Source organism: Abrus precatorius, unplaced genomic scaffold, assembly GCF_003935025.1.
Source record: "Abrus precatorius isolate BTA unplaced genomic scaffold, Abrus_2018 Scaffold2, whole genome shotgun sequence".
Taxonomy (NCBI): domain Eukaryota; kingdom Viridiplantae; phylum Streptophyta; class Magnoliopsida; order Fabales; family Fabaceae; genus Abrus; species Abrus precatorius.
The window spans coordinates 31,603,157-31,620,122 of NW_020874362.1; the positions used below are offsets into that span (position 1 = coordinate 31,603,157).

The 16,966-nt window shown below is 33.4% G+C and overlaps 2 protein-coding genes across 2 annotated transcripts; one reads left to right on the top strand and one right to left on the bottom strand.

Moving 5' to 3' along the window:
• Nucleotides 1-398: 398 nt before the first annotated feature.
• On the bottom strand, nt 399-1,010 carry LOC113859830. The gene has a single exon (XM_027492509.1). The coding sequence runs from the start codon at nt 1,008-1,010 to the stop codon at nt 399-401; it is 612 nt and encodes a 203-aa protein (XP_027348310.1).
• Nucleotides 1,011-10,437: 9,427 nt separating this feature from the next.
• LOC113859831 lies at nt 10,438-11,434 on the top strand. The gene is made up of 3 exons (XM_027492510.1): nt 10,438-10,706; nt 10,903-11,084; nt 11,133-11,434. The coding sequence occupies exons 1-3, from the start codon at nt 10,438-10,440 to the stop codon at nt 11,432-11,434; spliced, it is 753 nt and encodes a 250-aa protein (XP_027348311.1).
• Nucleotides 11,435-16,966: the final 5,532 nt, after the last annotated feature.

The following is a 16,966-nucleotide window of genomic DNA, read 5'->3' on the forward strand; positions in this document are numbered from 1 at the left end:
TATAGCTTAAATGACCAAATCGATAGTGTCAAATATGAGATTCATTCTCTAACTCCATTTGAAAACACGTAGAATTTTTTGGTACCATAATAGCTACCAAGAAAAACATCTTATTTGCATTCGTTTTAGTCTCCATAATCTGCCCTCTTTTGGGATGATAAATTTTACACTTCCCATCTGAATCAAAATAGCTAGGCCTTTTTCTTGAAGCTATCCTATGCTTAATAGATTGTTCTTGAGTTCAAAAATATAATAAACATTTGAAATTACGTGTGTAACTCCATTAACATTCGAGCAAATATTGTCTTTCCCTATCACAACCATTCTAGTATTATTGTCAAGCCTTACAGTGTGTCTAAAACTTTCATCCATCTCTAAAAACCACTTCCTATCTCCACTCATATGGTTGCTGCACCCTGAGTCAAGAAACCATTCATTTTTCTTCTTACCTTGTTGGAGATCAACATAGACATTAGCAAGAGCTCATCTTCTTCCTTTACTTCATCCTTCATCTCAGCATAGTTTACTCTTTTCTGCCAATTAAAACACTCAATTTTAGCTTTGTTTAAGAATTGTCTTTGTCTTCCTCTTCCTCTACCTCGACCACCTCTGGAAAAGTCTTCCCTTCTTCCTTTTCCTCTTCCTCCTCTATCTTTATTAGTAATTTGCAGTACATGTTCTTCTTCTTCATGGCAATTCATTCTTTGCTCACGAACTAAAAGACTGCTCTTCAACTCATCAATTGTCATGACATCTAAATTGTTGGATTCCTCAATCGAGCACATGACATAATTAAATTTAGAAATCATGGACCTCAATATTTTTGCAATGATGACATTCTCACGCATACACTCACCACGCACCTTCATACTTTTAGCAATTTTTAATGTACGAGCAAAATATGAATTAACCGTCTCTCCTTCATTCATCCTCAGAACTTCAAAATCTATGCTCAAGGCTTGCAATTGTGCTCTCTTCACTCTTGTAGAACCTTGGAATTTTTGCTTCATTGAATCCTAAATGTTTTGATAAAGATAATTTTTTATCTTCAAGTCCTTCAACTTCTGCTTCTCCATTAGTGATGTGTTTCTTGAAAAGATCTTCAAGAAATACCAAAGAATTGGATCTTCAAGAGGTTGACCAGTAGTGTTTTGGATTGATATATGCTTCAAATAATGTATTCCAACAAAAAAAAGGAAGAAAATTGCAAATGGAAAGTAAGAAGAATGAAGTATTGATGTAGCACCACTTCAAAGAATTGAAGATAAGGTAAGTTTGCACTCACCGCATGGAAGAATCTATGATAAAAGTATTGTTATGAATTTTCTAAAGAGAAAATTTAGAGAAAAACTTAACTCACAAAGAAGGAGAAAAATGCAGAATGCATAAAATGAATTCTAAAATTCTCAAATACAAAGGAGCTTAGCCTATATATAGGCAAGCTAACCCAAAGCCCAAAATGGTCTTTAATGGGCCTCAAAACAAAAAAAGAAAGGGAATAGGGATTTGGACTAAATACATGCCCAAAAATATGGCCTAATATAAGCCCAAACAAAATACAAAAAAAAACTCCACTCTAAAGCCCAATGGGCTTCCCAAGCCCATGGCCAAAATGCAAGGCCCAAAACAAACTTATTCTAAACATGAACAAAGCAAGTAAAAAATATATACATGTGTGATCCTTTGACTCCTAGGATCACATCATCCTCTCCTTCTTGGGAAGAATTTGGCCACAAATTTGAAGTGTCATTTACCTCATGAAAGCCATAAAGTTTGCTTACAAAGAAAAAGATACAAAATAAGTCTCAAGAAATGTGAAGGATAAAGATCAAGTACTTAGTTATGGAAAGAACCCACTTGAATCAAAGATTAGCCCTCTTGATCCTTAGTATTTTATTACAAAAGCTCATACAAAATTAATGAGATATGTCTATAAGAAAACACATACAAAACTATTAAAGACAAGGTCATTAGTAAATGAAGTGTAATGTCATAACATAGTTGGATTATAAGAAAAATGAGATACATGCATTCTACTTTGTAGTATGAACTCATCATTATGCATAAAGTCATGTGTTACTATAATTGTATTATTACCTAATGGGAGAACACTTGACTTATTGCTTATCATGCCTAATGAATTGGACCTCAAATGTAGCATGTCATTACTAAATGGAAATCGGATTGAGTTCATACACAACATATGTGTTTCTAAATGCCTAGATTCAAAAACTATAACAAAAGATTTATGTCTATAATACCACAACTCAAAAGAATATAAGAAAATCCTAATTCTACTAAGTTCTCTATGTACAAGGAATGAAATAGATGAAATCTTAAGAGGGAAAAAGATACTTGGCGTCCAATTTACTTCTTTTGTTATCCCCCAATTAGGTGGTAATTTTTTGGAAATTTTCTTAGGAAACACAACCTCAAAATTCCATAAAAGAGCCTTGACTCTTTTATCCAAAGAAGAAAGAGTAATGGCAAGAGTCAAAGGATTCATATGGCATTCCAAATACAATGGTTGGCTACTATAAAGGATTCTTTTCACATCTTGCATCTTGGCAATGAATCCCTCCTTCTTGAGACTTAAGGCAAGCTCATAGTTGTCTTTATCTCTTCTAACTCTTTTTTCACCTTTTTTCCTTTTTCTTAGGCTTTTTGTCCTTGGATATGCCCACAGACTCTTTTTCTTTATCTCTCTTGTTTTTTATTTTTAATTGATCCTCTATTACTTGCTTAGGTGTTAGAGGAATAAATGTGATTTTCTTAGAGTTATGCACAAAAGAGATCTTATTGGAGGTTCCACTATGGGTGACATTCTTATCAAATTGTCATGGCCTTTATAAAAGCAAATGACCCACCTCAATGGGTACCACATCACATACAACCTCATCTTTTTAATTCCTTATGGTAAACCCTATGGTGATTTATTTATTCACACGTATCTCACCCTTTTCATTTAACCATTGAATTTTGTATGGCTTAGGGTGTGAGGTTGTTTCTAAACTTAGTTTCTCAACTAACCTCACACTTGCCCAATTTGCACAACTACCCCCATCCACAATGAGTGCACACAATTTTTCCTTAATGTAACACCTTGTGTAGAAGATGTTCTCTCTTTGAGACTCATTCAAGTCTCTTACATGATCAAAAGGTTTTCCTAACTCCCACAAGTTTCCTCTCCACTAGTGTATTCCTCATTCCTACTAGAAGAAAAAGAAGAACTAGTTCCTTCTTCTTAACTAAAGAAGTGGTCCTTGCCCCTATATATCATGATTTTCTTGGTTGGGCATTGAGAAGCTATATGCCCTCTACCTAGGTACTTGAAACACTTAATGGAGGTGGTCGTTGAATTACCTTCATTTGAGTTGGGCTTGCTAAGTTGGGACTTGAGGTATTTATTATCCTTTTTCTTTAAAATGTGAGGTCAACTTATTTTCTTTTTGTTTATCTTTTCTACTATCTTCTTCCCTATTCCAATTACCTTTCCAACTAGAGGTCTTGCTAGGATAACTTGATGAAGAATAATTTTTATATGATCTCTTTCTCTTTAGTTGTTGTTCGACCTTCATGAATTGTTGTACCACATCATCTAGGTGTACATAAGGTAAAAGCTCAACTACATCACCAATTTCTTTATTAAAGCCTCCTAGAAACCTAGCTATAGTTGTTTTGTCTTCCTTATGGATGTTAGCTCTCATTACACTCACACTTGAATTCTCAATGAAGTTCCCAAAAGAAAATACACAACTATTCAACTCTTACTCATCTTTTATTATGCTACCATGCTTTGAAGGAAAATAAGGCACAATTGACAACCATTCAATACAAAACTTAAGGATTCCAAAGAGACAAAACAAGAAAAGTTTCACACAATAAAAGCTAAACAAATAAGGAGTAGTTATGTGACAAACTTAAAATCAACAAAAGACAAACTATAATTAAAGCAACTTTAAAAGGAAGCACTCAAATGGAACTTAGAACACTAGAATGCAATTTTTATTTAATCAAAAACTAAATTCACTATGCTATTTTTTTTTCTTGCAAAACCTTGGTATCAACCAAAAATTTCTTATTCAAGATCAATCTCTTGCTTGCATGCTTAGTACACCAATTGCTTTTGGATTCCTTTTTTTTTTCTTTTTTTTTCTTTTGTATTCTTTTTTTTTAGCCACAACACAATTACAACATCTATTCACTAACTTTTGTAAACAAACATAGTTTCAACAAGCTTTACAATCAACACTTAGACAACACCAAAATTAGATCAAGCATGTTGCATCATCTTCTAATATCAAGAAGGAAGAATATATGTGACAAAAACTAAGAAAGAACAACACATGGACAACCAATAAAACTTGATGGAAAAAGCTTTAAAACTCTAAGACTTGATCAATCAACAAGAAACACACTTAGAATAGCCAAAACACATATATAGAAAATTGATGCCAAGAGCTAACAAGCACAATTTCAAAATTTCACAAACTAGAATAGATTTCCACAAACTAAGCCGATTAAAACTTTTCACAAACACTAAGGAATGGATTAAACATTTGTTCGGTGGAAACACAAAAATCTAGTCAAGATCTAGAAATGTTGCGATCTGAATTTTGGAGCAAAAAATTGAAAATTATCCAATCATGGAATTGACTACAAGGTTTTGTACGCAATTATGTGTAGATCAAGGATCTATAATCAGATTTTCAAAATTCCTTATAGATCAAAGTAAATCTAAAAAATAAATTCAAATAAATTTTGGTAGAAAAATTTATAAGTTGTCCGATTATGAAAATGATTACAAGGTTTTGATCGGAATTGAATATAGATCAAGGATCTACAATCGAATTTTCAAAATTCAAAATAGATCTAAGTTTTAAGTTTTGGCGCCAAAATTGAAATTTAAAAGAAACATGATCAACCAATGGATCTATATGAAGGAGAAGGTGAAGGTGAAGATGAAGAATATGGAATCAAATTTTAAAAAAGAAAGCTATAAAAGTGTAGATCTAAGAATTTCGTACCTGCTTAGACCATGCTCATGATACCAAATGATGTGTTTTTAAAAAGATCATCAAGAAAGACCAAAGAATTGGATCTCCGACAGGTAGATTGTCACCAAATTGGAGAAGTAACTAGCAAGTATACTAGGTAGTTGTAGCAAGTAATAAAATTTGAAATTCAATATGAGCCCCAAGTATCGTCCACAAGGATCTTATTTCAATTATCAATTCACAATTTAACAATTAATTGAGCAAAATAATTCATTTGAGGGATTTGTAATATGTGAAAGAAAGAAATAAAGACAATAAAAGGTAATAAACTTGCTGTAAAAACAAAATACGAATTTTGTATTAAGAATGCTATATGAAAAATAGTTAGGAATCACTTCACCAGATTTTCAATTGTAATGTAATCATGTTCTGAACTCTTGAGAATTTTAATTGATTGATAATCAATTTCACTTCTTTAACCAAAGGACAATTCCTTGCCTCATTGATCCTAATACCTAATTAAATCTCCCTAATCCCTTAGGTAAAATTTAATCAAATACTGTATTAAGTTTTAGAAATTATAGGATTACTAGATCATGATACTTATTCCTAAGATCTCAATAACCTAGGCATATGATTCAAATCTGAGAAATAAACTCAATTTTTATTGATGAAAATTCCTCTAAATTCAATTGAATGAATGATTAGTTCAACACTGCATTAAGAACAGAATCACATACTCAATTCAATTAAAATCTCAAGATTCAATCCACAATTACATCACAATATCAAATCTGGATTCATAGATCCCTAACCAAAAAGGTTTAGAACAACATTACAATGGAGAAAGGAGAAGTAAGAGAAGAAGAAGACAAGAAGCAGAAGAACATCTTCCAAGACCCAATCTTCACTCTGATTCCTCTAGAAATGAAGCTTGAAAGTCACTCCCAATCTCTCTCTCTGACTTTCCTTGGAAGTTAAAACAGTTACAAAGTGAAAAATAACAAAAATGAACCAAAGTCTATTCCTTTTTCTAAACTTCTAACTTCTATTTATAAGGTTTTTCTTGCCTTTTTCCTTTCTACATGTTAATCTCTGAGAATTCTAGCATCAAAGGTCTTCTAGAAGCTTCTAAAACTGATTTAAGAACTCAAATCGCCCAAAGTTGACACTTAGAAGTGATATTTAAAATTCTGTTATTTTTGCGTAGACACTTGAAGTGGCTACGTGCTCTGCGTAGCTACTTTGGGTACTTGAAGTAGCTACGCGCACTGCACAGTTCTGAATTAACCTTGGGCGTAGCTACTTTGAACGCTTGAAGTGGCTACGTACTCTGCGTAGCTACTCTGGGCACTTGAAGTGGGTACGTGCTCAATTATGTAGCTATTTGAACACTTGAAGTAGCTACTCTCTTAACCTATATGAATTTTCTTCTTCAAAGTGTTCACTCTACGTACTCAGAGTGATTACGCCTTTCATATAACACTTGATTCTTCATCTTTTAAGCTCAATTCCTCTACTTTCTTCACTTCAATCTTCAACTCAAATTCTCAGCTCAAGCTTTTGCATAAGGATTAAGTCACTTTTAAGTCAAATTGTTCAGAATTTGACTAAAAATCTAAAAATTAAAACTATTTACACAATTATGAATATTAATGTAATTTTTATGATATTTTCAAGTTTACTTAGCACTTTGCTACTTATTTATTAACAAAATTATACTAAAAATTATGGTAAAATGTGGGTTTATCATATACCAGCCACGTTTTGGCTTCATATATGCTTCAAATAACGTATTTCAACAAAAAAAAAGGAAGAAAATTGCAAATAGAAAGCAAGAAAGAGGAAGTATTGATGTAGCACCACTTCAAAGGATTGAAGATAAGCTGAGTTTGCACTCATCACATGGAAGAATCCATGATAAGAGTAGTGTCACCACATGAAAGAATCCATGACAAGAGTAGTGTTATGAATTTTTTAAAGAGAAAATTCAGAGAAAAACTCAACTTACAAGGGAGGAGAAAAATGCACAATGCATCAAATGAATTCTAAAATTCCCAAATTCAAAGGAGTTTAGCCTATATATAGACAAGCTAACTCAAAGCCCAAAATGATCTCTAATAGGCCTCAAAACAAGAAAAGAAAGGGGATAGGCATTTAGGCTGAATACATGCCCAAAAATATGACCTAATACAAGGTCAAACAAAAATACAAAATGTAACATTCTAATTCTCAGTATTCGTGGTCTCCTAAATTTTGACCGAACCTTTGTGAAAATTTTAAAAAATTAAATTATTAGGAATTATTTAATGTGACTTTAGAGTTTTATATTCATTAGATAATTTTTGATTTTCTAGAATTTTTCTGAAATTTTTAGAAAATACTTAAAATTGGCCTATTTTGTGGAAATCTTAGCAAAAATAAATAAATTTTCAAACTGAATCTAATTCTATAGCAAACAAAGCCGTAAAATTTTGAAAATTTTACGAGAGCCTAATAATATTAGAAAGATCTTGGAAAGTAAATTTTTACAATGAAATTTGATAAATTTTAAAATTTTATTTTTCAGTGTCTAATAAGTAGACAAGAAACGAACTGATCCGAGAGCAATTTGAGTGAATTAAAATTTTAGTGACTATCCCAGTATTATTCTAAATATTTTACTATTTTTTTATATTTTCTCTACCTATTAAACTGAAAAGGAAATATACATTTGCAAAAGTGAAATTTTTTAAGTAAAAAACAAATAAAGTAATTAAATTTTTACTTTTAAAAAGTGATTGAGAGAGAGAATGCATCTTCTTCTACAAGCTTCAGTAAGATTTTTCTACATTTCTCTTTCAAATACACTCACCTTCAAGCTTGATTTTGAGGGCCAAAATTTGACTTTCTTGAGAAACTTCAAGAGGCAAACTTGTTACACATATGCTCCTCTACACTTATATAGTTTTATTTTTTTTTTAAATGGTGTTATTTAATTTTCTCTTCTTACTTGGATGAGCTTGAATAGGAATGGAGAGGGTGTTATCTTAATTTTATTGTTGTGATTTTACATCTAGGATACTAGAATCATGCTTGAAATGGAGGATTAGAAGTTGTTGAGCTAAAAACCTAAGAACCCAAATTTGCAGGTCACTGTTCACTAAATTTTGAGATTTGTATGGACTGAAATAGGAGTTTATGTCTTCAAGAAAGTTGTATCCCTTTTAATACTTGAAATTTAACCACTAGTTTCACCTCAAACGGATATTTGTAACTCAAGTTATGTCTATTTTACTAACAGGTATTCTAGCTGTCACCTTAGGAGGTTGCCCTGTTCTAACAGCCACAGATTTTGATTTACTGAGACTTATGAGTGTAAACTTAGGACTCGACTCCTTGATAAAAGTTGTAAGAAATTGTATGCTTGAAATTTAGAAATTGGTTTCATGTCAATATCTTATGTGTAGCGTGAAATATGACCAGATTACTAAGGTATGTTCAGAGTGTTAATGTAGTTGATCCCTGTTATAAACAGCCACTGTAACCTGAAAACTGGCACTATTCGATAGGGTATTTGAACTTAACTCCTTCATAAAAGTTGTAGATAAATAAACCCTTGAAATTTAGAAACTGGTCTCATGTTAAAATATTAAGTATATCTTGAGTTATGGCAAAAACACTGAACCTTGTGCAATCTGCTTGAAAATTTCCGTTATGACTTTGATCAACTTTATTACACAATCATATTTGAGCATGGATCTCAACAATTCTGTGGGTGGATTTCCATACCTAGTAGTGTCAACTCCTGGCTACCCTAGCACTGATTAAAGAAACGATTCGGGCCCACATGCATGGACATTTTAGAAAAACAAACTACGATCATGCACCATCATCATCATTCATTTGGAATGTGATTGATATGTGAATGTTTATGATGCTTGATTTTAACGTGATGTATGAATTGTGGCTCACCCTATCGTTGTTTCTATTTTCTTTATTTTCTCTGTACCTGCGGTATTCATTGGACTTGATCGGTTACCACCTGTAGTAGAGAGAGATGGCCTAGATTCCACACCAAATGAAACTGACGATCAGGCTCATTAGCCCGGAGCCACATCGATGGCAGCACGATTGAGATAGACACACTCATACTTTTGCGAGTATACTTACTACATTTTTTAGGAGAGCGGCAGGACTCAGAGGTGGTGTCCCTATTACCATAAGGACTAGACTAACCATTGACTTAGATAATAATAATCCTTTTCAACTCATACCAGCACCAAACACCGATGAGTCTGAAGATATGGATTCGAAGTAGCACTGATACTACTTTGTTTTTTTGTATAGTGGCAAAGGTTAGTCGTATGTATTATTTTGTTGTACATAGATCTTTATGGTACCGAGTAGAAGCCACTCTTTTTTATTAGTTATGCTGCTCTGTAGGATGTCATCTCTAGTGTTTCTTTTATTATTTTGAAAAATTGTAACTAATGTTTTATATGAATGTAATTATGTTGATAGGTGAAATGGTAATTGAGTTCCCCAATAAACAGTGTTGTGTAATGCGGGGAACTTACTAACCATTTTGCCCTTTGTATTACTGTAAAAGGATATCTAAATATTTAGGAATGTTTATCTTAAGTACTTTATGCAGTGATGAAATTCTGAAATGTGTCATTTAAAATTTTCTTGTAAAAGTTTATTTTTGCAATTAATGGTTTAATACATTGTTATTGCGTATGAGGGAAAGATTATTAGTATATATATATATATATATATATATATATATATATATATATATATATATATATAAAATCACTAATTCTCTAATTGAGGGTTTATAAAGTAAAAAGTTACAAAAGTGGTATCAGAGCAGTTCGGCTCTTTAGGCCTGGGGAAAGGTCTACTTAAGTTGTTGTGTACTCTTTGTAGTGAATTGTGTATAGGAAATTACCATGATTTAACATCAATGATGATTTCCTGATGACTAAGTCAAATTCGATTCGATGAACAGGAAACAATGGCGGGACGAGGTGGTCGACTGTCTGCTTCAGTGGAGAGACTAATTGCTGCAATGGAGCAGGACCGACAAGTTCAGATGCAACAGAACTGTGTACCTCAAGGTGATGATGCCTTGACAAGATTAGACTTATTCGAGAAGAAGAACCCTCCCCGATTCAAGGGAGGATATGATCCAGAAGGTGCACAAATTTGGCTTAAAGAAATTGAGAAGATCTTTCGTGCCCTACGATGCACAGAGAATGACAAAGTTGTGTTTGCTGCTTATGCACTAACGGAAGATGCTGAGTATTAGTGGGATGGAGTGAGACAAAGATTTGAGAGGGAAGGTGTAATGATTACTTGGACCTTGTTTCAAGAGAGATTTTTAGAAAAGTACTTTCCAGAAGATGTTCGAGAGAAGAAAGAGATGGAATTCTTGGTACTAACGTAAGGATCTATGAATGTAGGAGAGTATGCAGCAAAATTTGAAGAACTTTCACGGTATCACTTCCACTACCATAATGCCATCAACGAGAGGCCTAGATGTGTGAAGTTTGTCAATGGACTTTGCACTGAAATTAAGGAAGCCATAAGATTGCAAGAGATTCAGGAGTTTTCTACATTAGTGAACAGATGCAGGATTTTTGAAGAAGATCATAAAGCAAGGATTGCCAAGTTCATAGAACACCGTTCTGAGTCTTCAGAGACAGAACTATGGGTCTCAATGTAATCAAAGGAGATGGTTTGGAAGAGGATAGCCATATCAGAGGCAACAACGTCAAAGGGGACCCACAATTGAGATTCCTCAAAACCGTGGTAATAGTAAAAACTATATGTCGGCTCTACCTAGAGGAAGATGTTTTGCTTATGGAGGAGAGCACTAAAAAAAAGATTGCCCAGTAAAACCATTAATATGTTTTAGTTGTAACAAACCTGGGCATATGTCCCGTGACTGCCCGATGGTAAAGAAGGAAGGAGATGGAGGCAATAGAAACTATTACAACCAAAATCTTAGTGGAGGGGTAGCTAGCAGGCCAAAGGCTTATGGTAAAGTTTTTGCAATGAGCGAAAAAGAAGTATCTCACTCTGACATGATGATTGGAGGTACGTGTATTATCCGAGACACCCTTTTATCTGTGGTGTTTGATTCAGGTGCATCACATTCATTTATTTCTACTAGTTGTGTGGAACAATTGAGATTACCTACCATAGCATTGCCATTTGATTTGTCTGTTCATACCCCGAGTAATGACCCTGTTATCACTGCCAAAGCATGCTCGAAGTGTCCTATTAGTATAGATGGTAGAAACTTTATAGTGAATCTATTCTGTTTTCCTTTAAAAGAATTGGAGGTTATTTTGGGATTAGACTGTTTATCTGACAACCATGTCATCATAGACTGTTGCAGGAAGACTATTGTGTTTAGAGATTTTGAACACGACAATTCTGAGTAGTTAAGGATTCAAAGTACCAACTACGAAGATGTTACCTTAAAGGAAGAAGTTCAAAGATTTGTAATGTCCTTACTAGTAGAAGGAAAGGAAGAAAAGTTAGATGATTTGCCAGTAGTGAGAGAATTTCCTGATGATATTGTAGGATTACCCCCAGAACGAGAATTATAATTCAGCATTGATCTGGTACCAGGAGTGGGACCTATTTCTATAGTCCCATATAGAATGTCCCTGTTGGAACTATCAGAACTTAAAAAGCAACTAGAAGAACTCTTGGAGAAGCAATTTGTTAGGCCAAGTGTATTACCATGGGGAGCACCAGTACTATTGGTAAAAAAGAAAGATGGGAGCATGCGACTATATGTTGATTAAAGACAACTATATAAAGTGACGATTAAGAATAAGTATCCATTACCAAGAATAGATGATTTAATGAATCAATTGCGCGAGGCAACAATATTTTCAAAGATTGATTTAAGATCGGGGTATCATCATATCAGAGTACGATATGAGGATATACCAAAGACTGCTTTTAGAACGCACTACGGACACTACGAGTATTTAGTTATGCCTTTTGGAGTGACCAATGCCCCAGCTGTTTTCATGGATTATATGAATCAGATTTTTCATCCTTTTCTAGATAAGTTTGTGATTGTATTCATTAATGACATCCTTATATACTCTAAGAGCAAAGAGGAGCATGTTGAGCACTTAAGAATTGTGCTACAAATCTTGAAGGAAAAGCAATTGTACGCAAAATTGTCCTAGTGTGAGTTTTGGCTAAATAAAGTGAATTTTCTTGGACATGTCATTAATGAAGAAGGAATAGATGTTGATCCAGCTAAGGTTGAGGCAGTTTTGAAGTGGGAACAACCAAAGATGGTCACTGAAATAAGAAGTTTTTTGGGATTAGCAGGATACTATCGAAGGTTTATTGAAGGTTTTTCTCGATTGGCCTATCAATTGAATGGGACAGCCTTTTTTGTGGACTCCACCATGTGAGTCTAGCTTTCAAGAATTAAAGAGTTGTCTTACTTCCTCACCAGTGTTAATTTTGCCAGAACCTAACAAGAACTTTGAAGTGTATTGTGATGCATCTAAGTTGGGATTGGGTTGTGTATTGATGCAAGATAGAAAAGTAGTTGCGTATGCCTCTAGACAACTACGACTGCATGAGATAAATTATCCCACCCATGATTTAGAATTAGCCGCAGTAGTGTTTGCTTTGAAAATTTGGAGACACTATTTGTATGGAGCAAGATTCATAGTGTATAGTGACCACAAGAGCTTGAAATATCTCTTTGATCAAAAGGAATTGAATATGTGTCAAAGAAGGTAGATGGAATTCTTGAAGGACTATGAGTTTGATTTACAGTATTATCCTAGAAAAGGGAATGTAGTCATAGATGCACTTAGTAGGAAATTTTTACATTCAACATTTATGATGATAAGAGAAATGAAATTGATAAAAGAATTTCAAAGTCTGAATTTAGCAATGGAATTCTGTCCTAAAAGTGTTGTGTGTGGTACTCTCACTATCACTAATGATTTTCTACAGCAAGTACAAGAAGCTCAATCTAATGACATTTTTCTCTGTGATAAAAAAAGAATTAACTAAACAAGGGAAACAAATAGAGTTTATGGAAGGAATAGATGAAATTTTGCGTTTTAAAGGAAGAATATGTATCCCTTCTTCTAAGGAATTGCGAAAGACCATTTTGGAGGAAGCACATAAGAGTAACATGAGTATTCATCCCGGAACAACAAAAATGTATCAAGATTTGAAGAAACTATTCTGGTGGCCTAAAATGAAAAAGGAAGTGGCAGAATATGTCGCAGCCTGCTTGGTGTGTCAAAAAACCAAAGTAGAACATCAAAGACCTTCAGGAATGTTACAATCATTAGATGTACCAGAATGGAAATGGGATAGCATAGCTATGGACTTTGTAACTTTATTTCCTCGAACACCAATTGGTCACGATTCTGTGTGGGTAATAATTGATAGATTGATGAAATTTGCTCATTTTATTCCCATCAACATTCGTTATTCCTTCGAGAAGCTAACTCAGTTATACATTAAGGAAGTGGTAAGATTGCATGGCATACCTGCTAGTATTGTATCAGATCGAGACCCTCGTTTTACCTCAAGGTTTTGGACAAGTTTACATCAAGCTCTTGGAACAACGCTTCGGCTAAGCTCTGCTTATCATCCTCAGACTGATGGACAATCAGAACGGACCATCCAGTCTTTGGAGGACTTACTGCGGACTTGTGTGTTGCATCACAAAGGAAGTTGGGATAAGTTATTGTCACTAATTGAATTTACATACAACAATAGTTTTCACGCTAGCATTGGGATGGTCCCATTTAAAGCTCTTTATGGCAAGAAATGTTGGACACCATTGTGTTGGTTTGAGACAGGTGAAAACTTACTCCTAGGTCCAGAATTGGTACAACAAACCACGGAAAAGATTAAATTAGTTTAAGAGAAAATGAGAGCAACTCAAAGTCGACAGAAAAGCTACTATGACAAAAGAAGAAAGCCTCTGGAGTTCCAAGAAGGAGATCACCTGTTCTTGCGAGTCACGCCTACAACTGAAGTTGGACACGCAATGAAGTCAAGAAAACTCACACCCAAGTTCATTGGCCCCTACCAAATATTGAAGAAGATTGGTCTAATAGCTTACCAAGTGGCTCTACCCCCTTTTCTTTCCAACATCCACAATGTCTTCCATGTGTCACAGTTACAAAAATACATTTCGGACCCTTCTCATATACTTGAGCCAGACATCGTACAAATTAGAGACAAGCTTACTTATAAAGCATCGCCTATCCACATCGCTGATCGAAGAATTAAACAACTTCGCGGAAAAGAAATTGTTTTGGTTAAGGTTATTTCGAGTGAAGCGGGAGATAGGAATGCTACTTGAGAGTTAGAGGAAAAGATGAAGGAATATCATCCTCAGTTGTTTACATCAGGTATGTAAATTTTGAGGACGAAATTTATTTGAAAGGGAGAGAGTTGTAACATCCTAATTCTCAGTACCTGTGGTCTGCTGAATTTTGACAGAACCTTTGTCAAAATTTTAAAAAATTAAATTATTAGGAATTATTTAATGTGACTTTAGGGTTTTATATTCATTAGATAATTTGTGATTTTCTAGAATTTTTCTGAAATTTTTAGGAAATACTTAAAATTGGCCTATTTTGTGAGAATCTTAGCAAAAATAAATAAATTTTCAAACTGAATCTAATTTTATAGCAAACAAAGTCATAAAATTTTGAAAATTTTACGAGAGCCTAATAATATTAGAAAGATCTTGGAAAGTAAATTTTTACAATGAAATTTGATAAATTTTAAAATTTTATTTTTCAGTGTCTAATAAGCAAATAAGAAACGATCTGATCCGATCCAAGAGCAATTTAAGTGAATTAAAATTTTAGTGACTATCCCAGTATTATTCTAAATATTCTACTATTTTTTTTATATTTTCTCTACCTGTTAAACTGAAAAAGAAATATACATTTGCAAAAGTGAAATTTTTTAAGTAAAAAAAAAAATAAAGTAATTAAATTTTTACTTTTAAAAAGTGATTGAGAGAGAGAATGCATCTTCTTCTACAAGCTTCAGTAAGATTTTTCTACATTTCTCTCTCAAATACACTCACCTTCAAGCTTGATTTTGAGGGCCAAAATTTGATTTTCTTGAGAAGCTTCAAGCGGTAAACTTGTTACACATATCCTCCTCTACACTTGTATAGTTTTATTTTTTTTAAAATGGTGTTATTTAATTTTCTTTTCTTACTTGGATGATCTTGAATAGGAATGGGAAGGGTGTTATCTTGCTTTTATTGTTGTGGTTTTACATCTAGGATACTAGAATCATGCTTGAAATGGAGGATTAGAAGTGGTTGAGCTAAAAACCTAAGAACCCAAATTTGCAGGTCACTGTTCACTAAATTCTGGGATTTGTATGGACTGAATTAGGAGTTTATGTCTTCATGAAAGATGTATCCCTTTTAATACTTGAAATTTAACCATTGGTTTCACCTCAAACGGATATTTGTAACTCAAGTTATGTTCATTTTACTAACATGTATTCTAGTTGTCACCTTAGGAGGTTGCCCTGTTCTAACAGCCACGGATTTTGATTTACTGAGACTTATGAGTGTAAACTTAGGACTCGACTCCTTCATAAAAGTTGTAGGAAATTGTATGCTTGAAATTTAAAAATTGGTTTCATGTCAATATCTTATGTGTAGCGTGAGATATGGCCAGATTACTAAGGTATGTTCAGAGTGTTAGTGTATTTGATCCCTGTCAGAAACAGCCACTGTAACCTGAAAAATGTCACTATTCTATAGGGTATTTGAACTTAATTCCTTCATAAAAGTTTTAGATAAATAAACTCTTGAAATTTAGAAACTGGTCTCATGTTAAAATATTAAGTATATCTTGAGTTATGGCAAAAACACTGAACCTTGTGCAATCTGCTCGAAAATTTCCCTGTCATGACTTTGATCAACTTTATTGCACAATCTATTTCGAATTAGACTTTGACCTTTACATCAATATTGTAGATAATTACATTATTGAAATTTAGGCTTTGACCTCATGCCAAAACATTCTATATAACTCTAGAAAATTCTAAAGTACTGAACCCTGTGCATGCTCGCCATTAGGATTCTTCCTACTCTAAGTGTGTACCAACTAGGATGATTTTTTTAAAGTTAAGTGTGGGGTAAATGTGAGCTTAACATATTACAAAAAATGGATTAACAAAATAAAGTGAGTTTAAAATTCCCACGAGATAAAATCAGAGAACTATAAGATTCTAACTAGTGTTTCATTACGTGTATAGATTTCGTCAGAAATCAACTTCAAGCGTTAGAGAGAACAAACGTGGACGTAACATGTAAGGGGTGAGCTATATAGTAAGGATTACATCATAAACTTATTTAACCTTATTTGTTGAAATTGTCTAAATTTTGTTATGATTAATGATTGTGATTTCCTTATATGCTTAATTTTGATAATGGTTTGCTTATGTGTTTGGTGATGGAAATATATGTTTGATACTTCATTAAGACATAAATTGTGTTATATGATATGAGTCATCTTTGAGTGAGCATTTATGTGCATGGTGGTTTTTCATGGGAAAGTTTAATGAAAACAAATTGAAATGATTGAATGATGGATTGAGGACTCTTATAAACTGTATTGGGAAGTTTTCTGATTGCAACAAATATTTGAAAAATTTTGAAAAATTCGTATTACAGGGGAAACTCTGTCGCAATTTTGAAAAGTATTTAGACTTAGAAAAAAAAAATTTAATCATTCTCAAACAAATTTAAGAATTTAGAAATATAGGACTTTTCTAAGAAAAAATCACTTAGGAACTCATACATTACTCATTCAAAAATTGTATTTTGTGCAAAATGGGAAATCAGAGACTATGGATTCTGGGAATACGATGGGGAGGCCTTTAGGGAGGACTTGGGGATAGGAAGGGTAGTGGTTGGAAGCCCTAAAAGG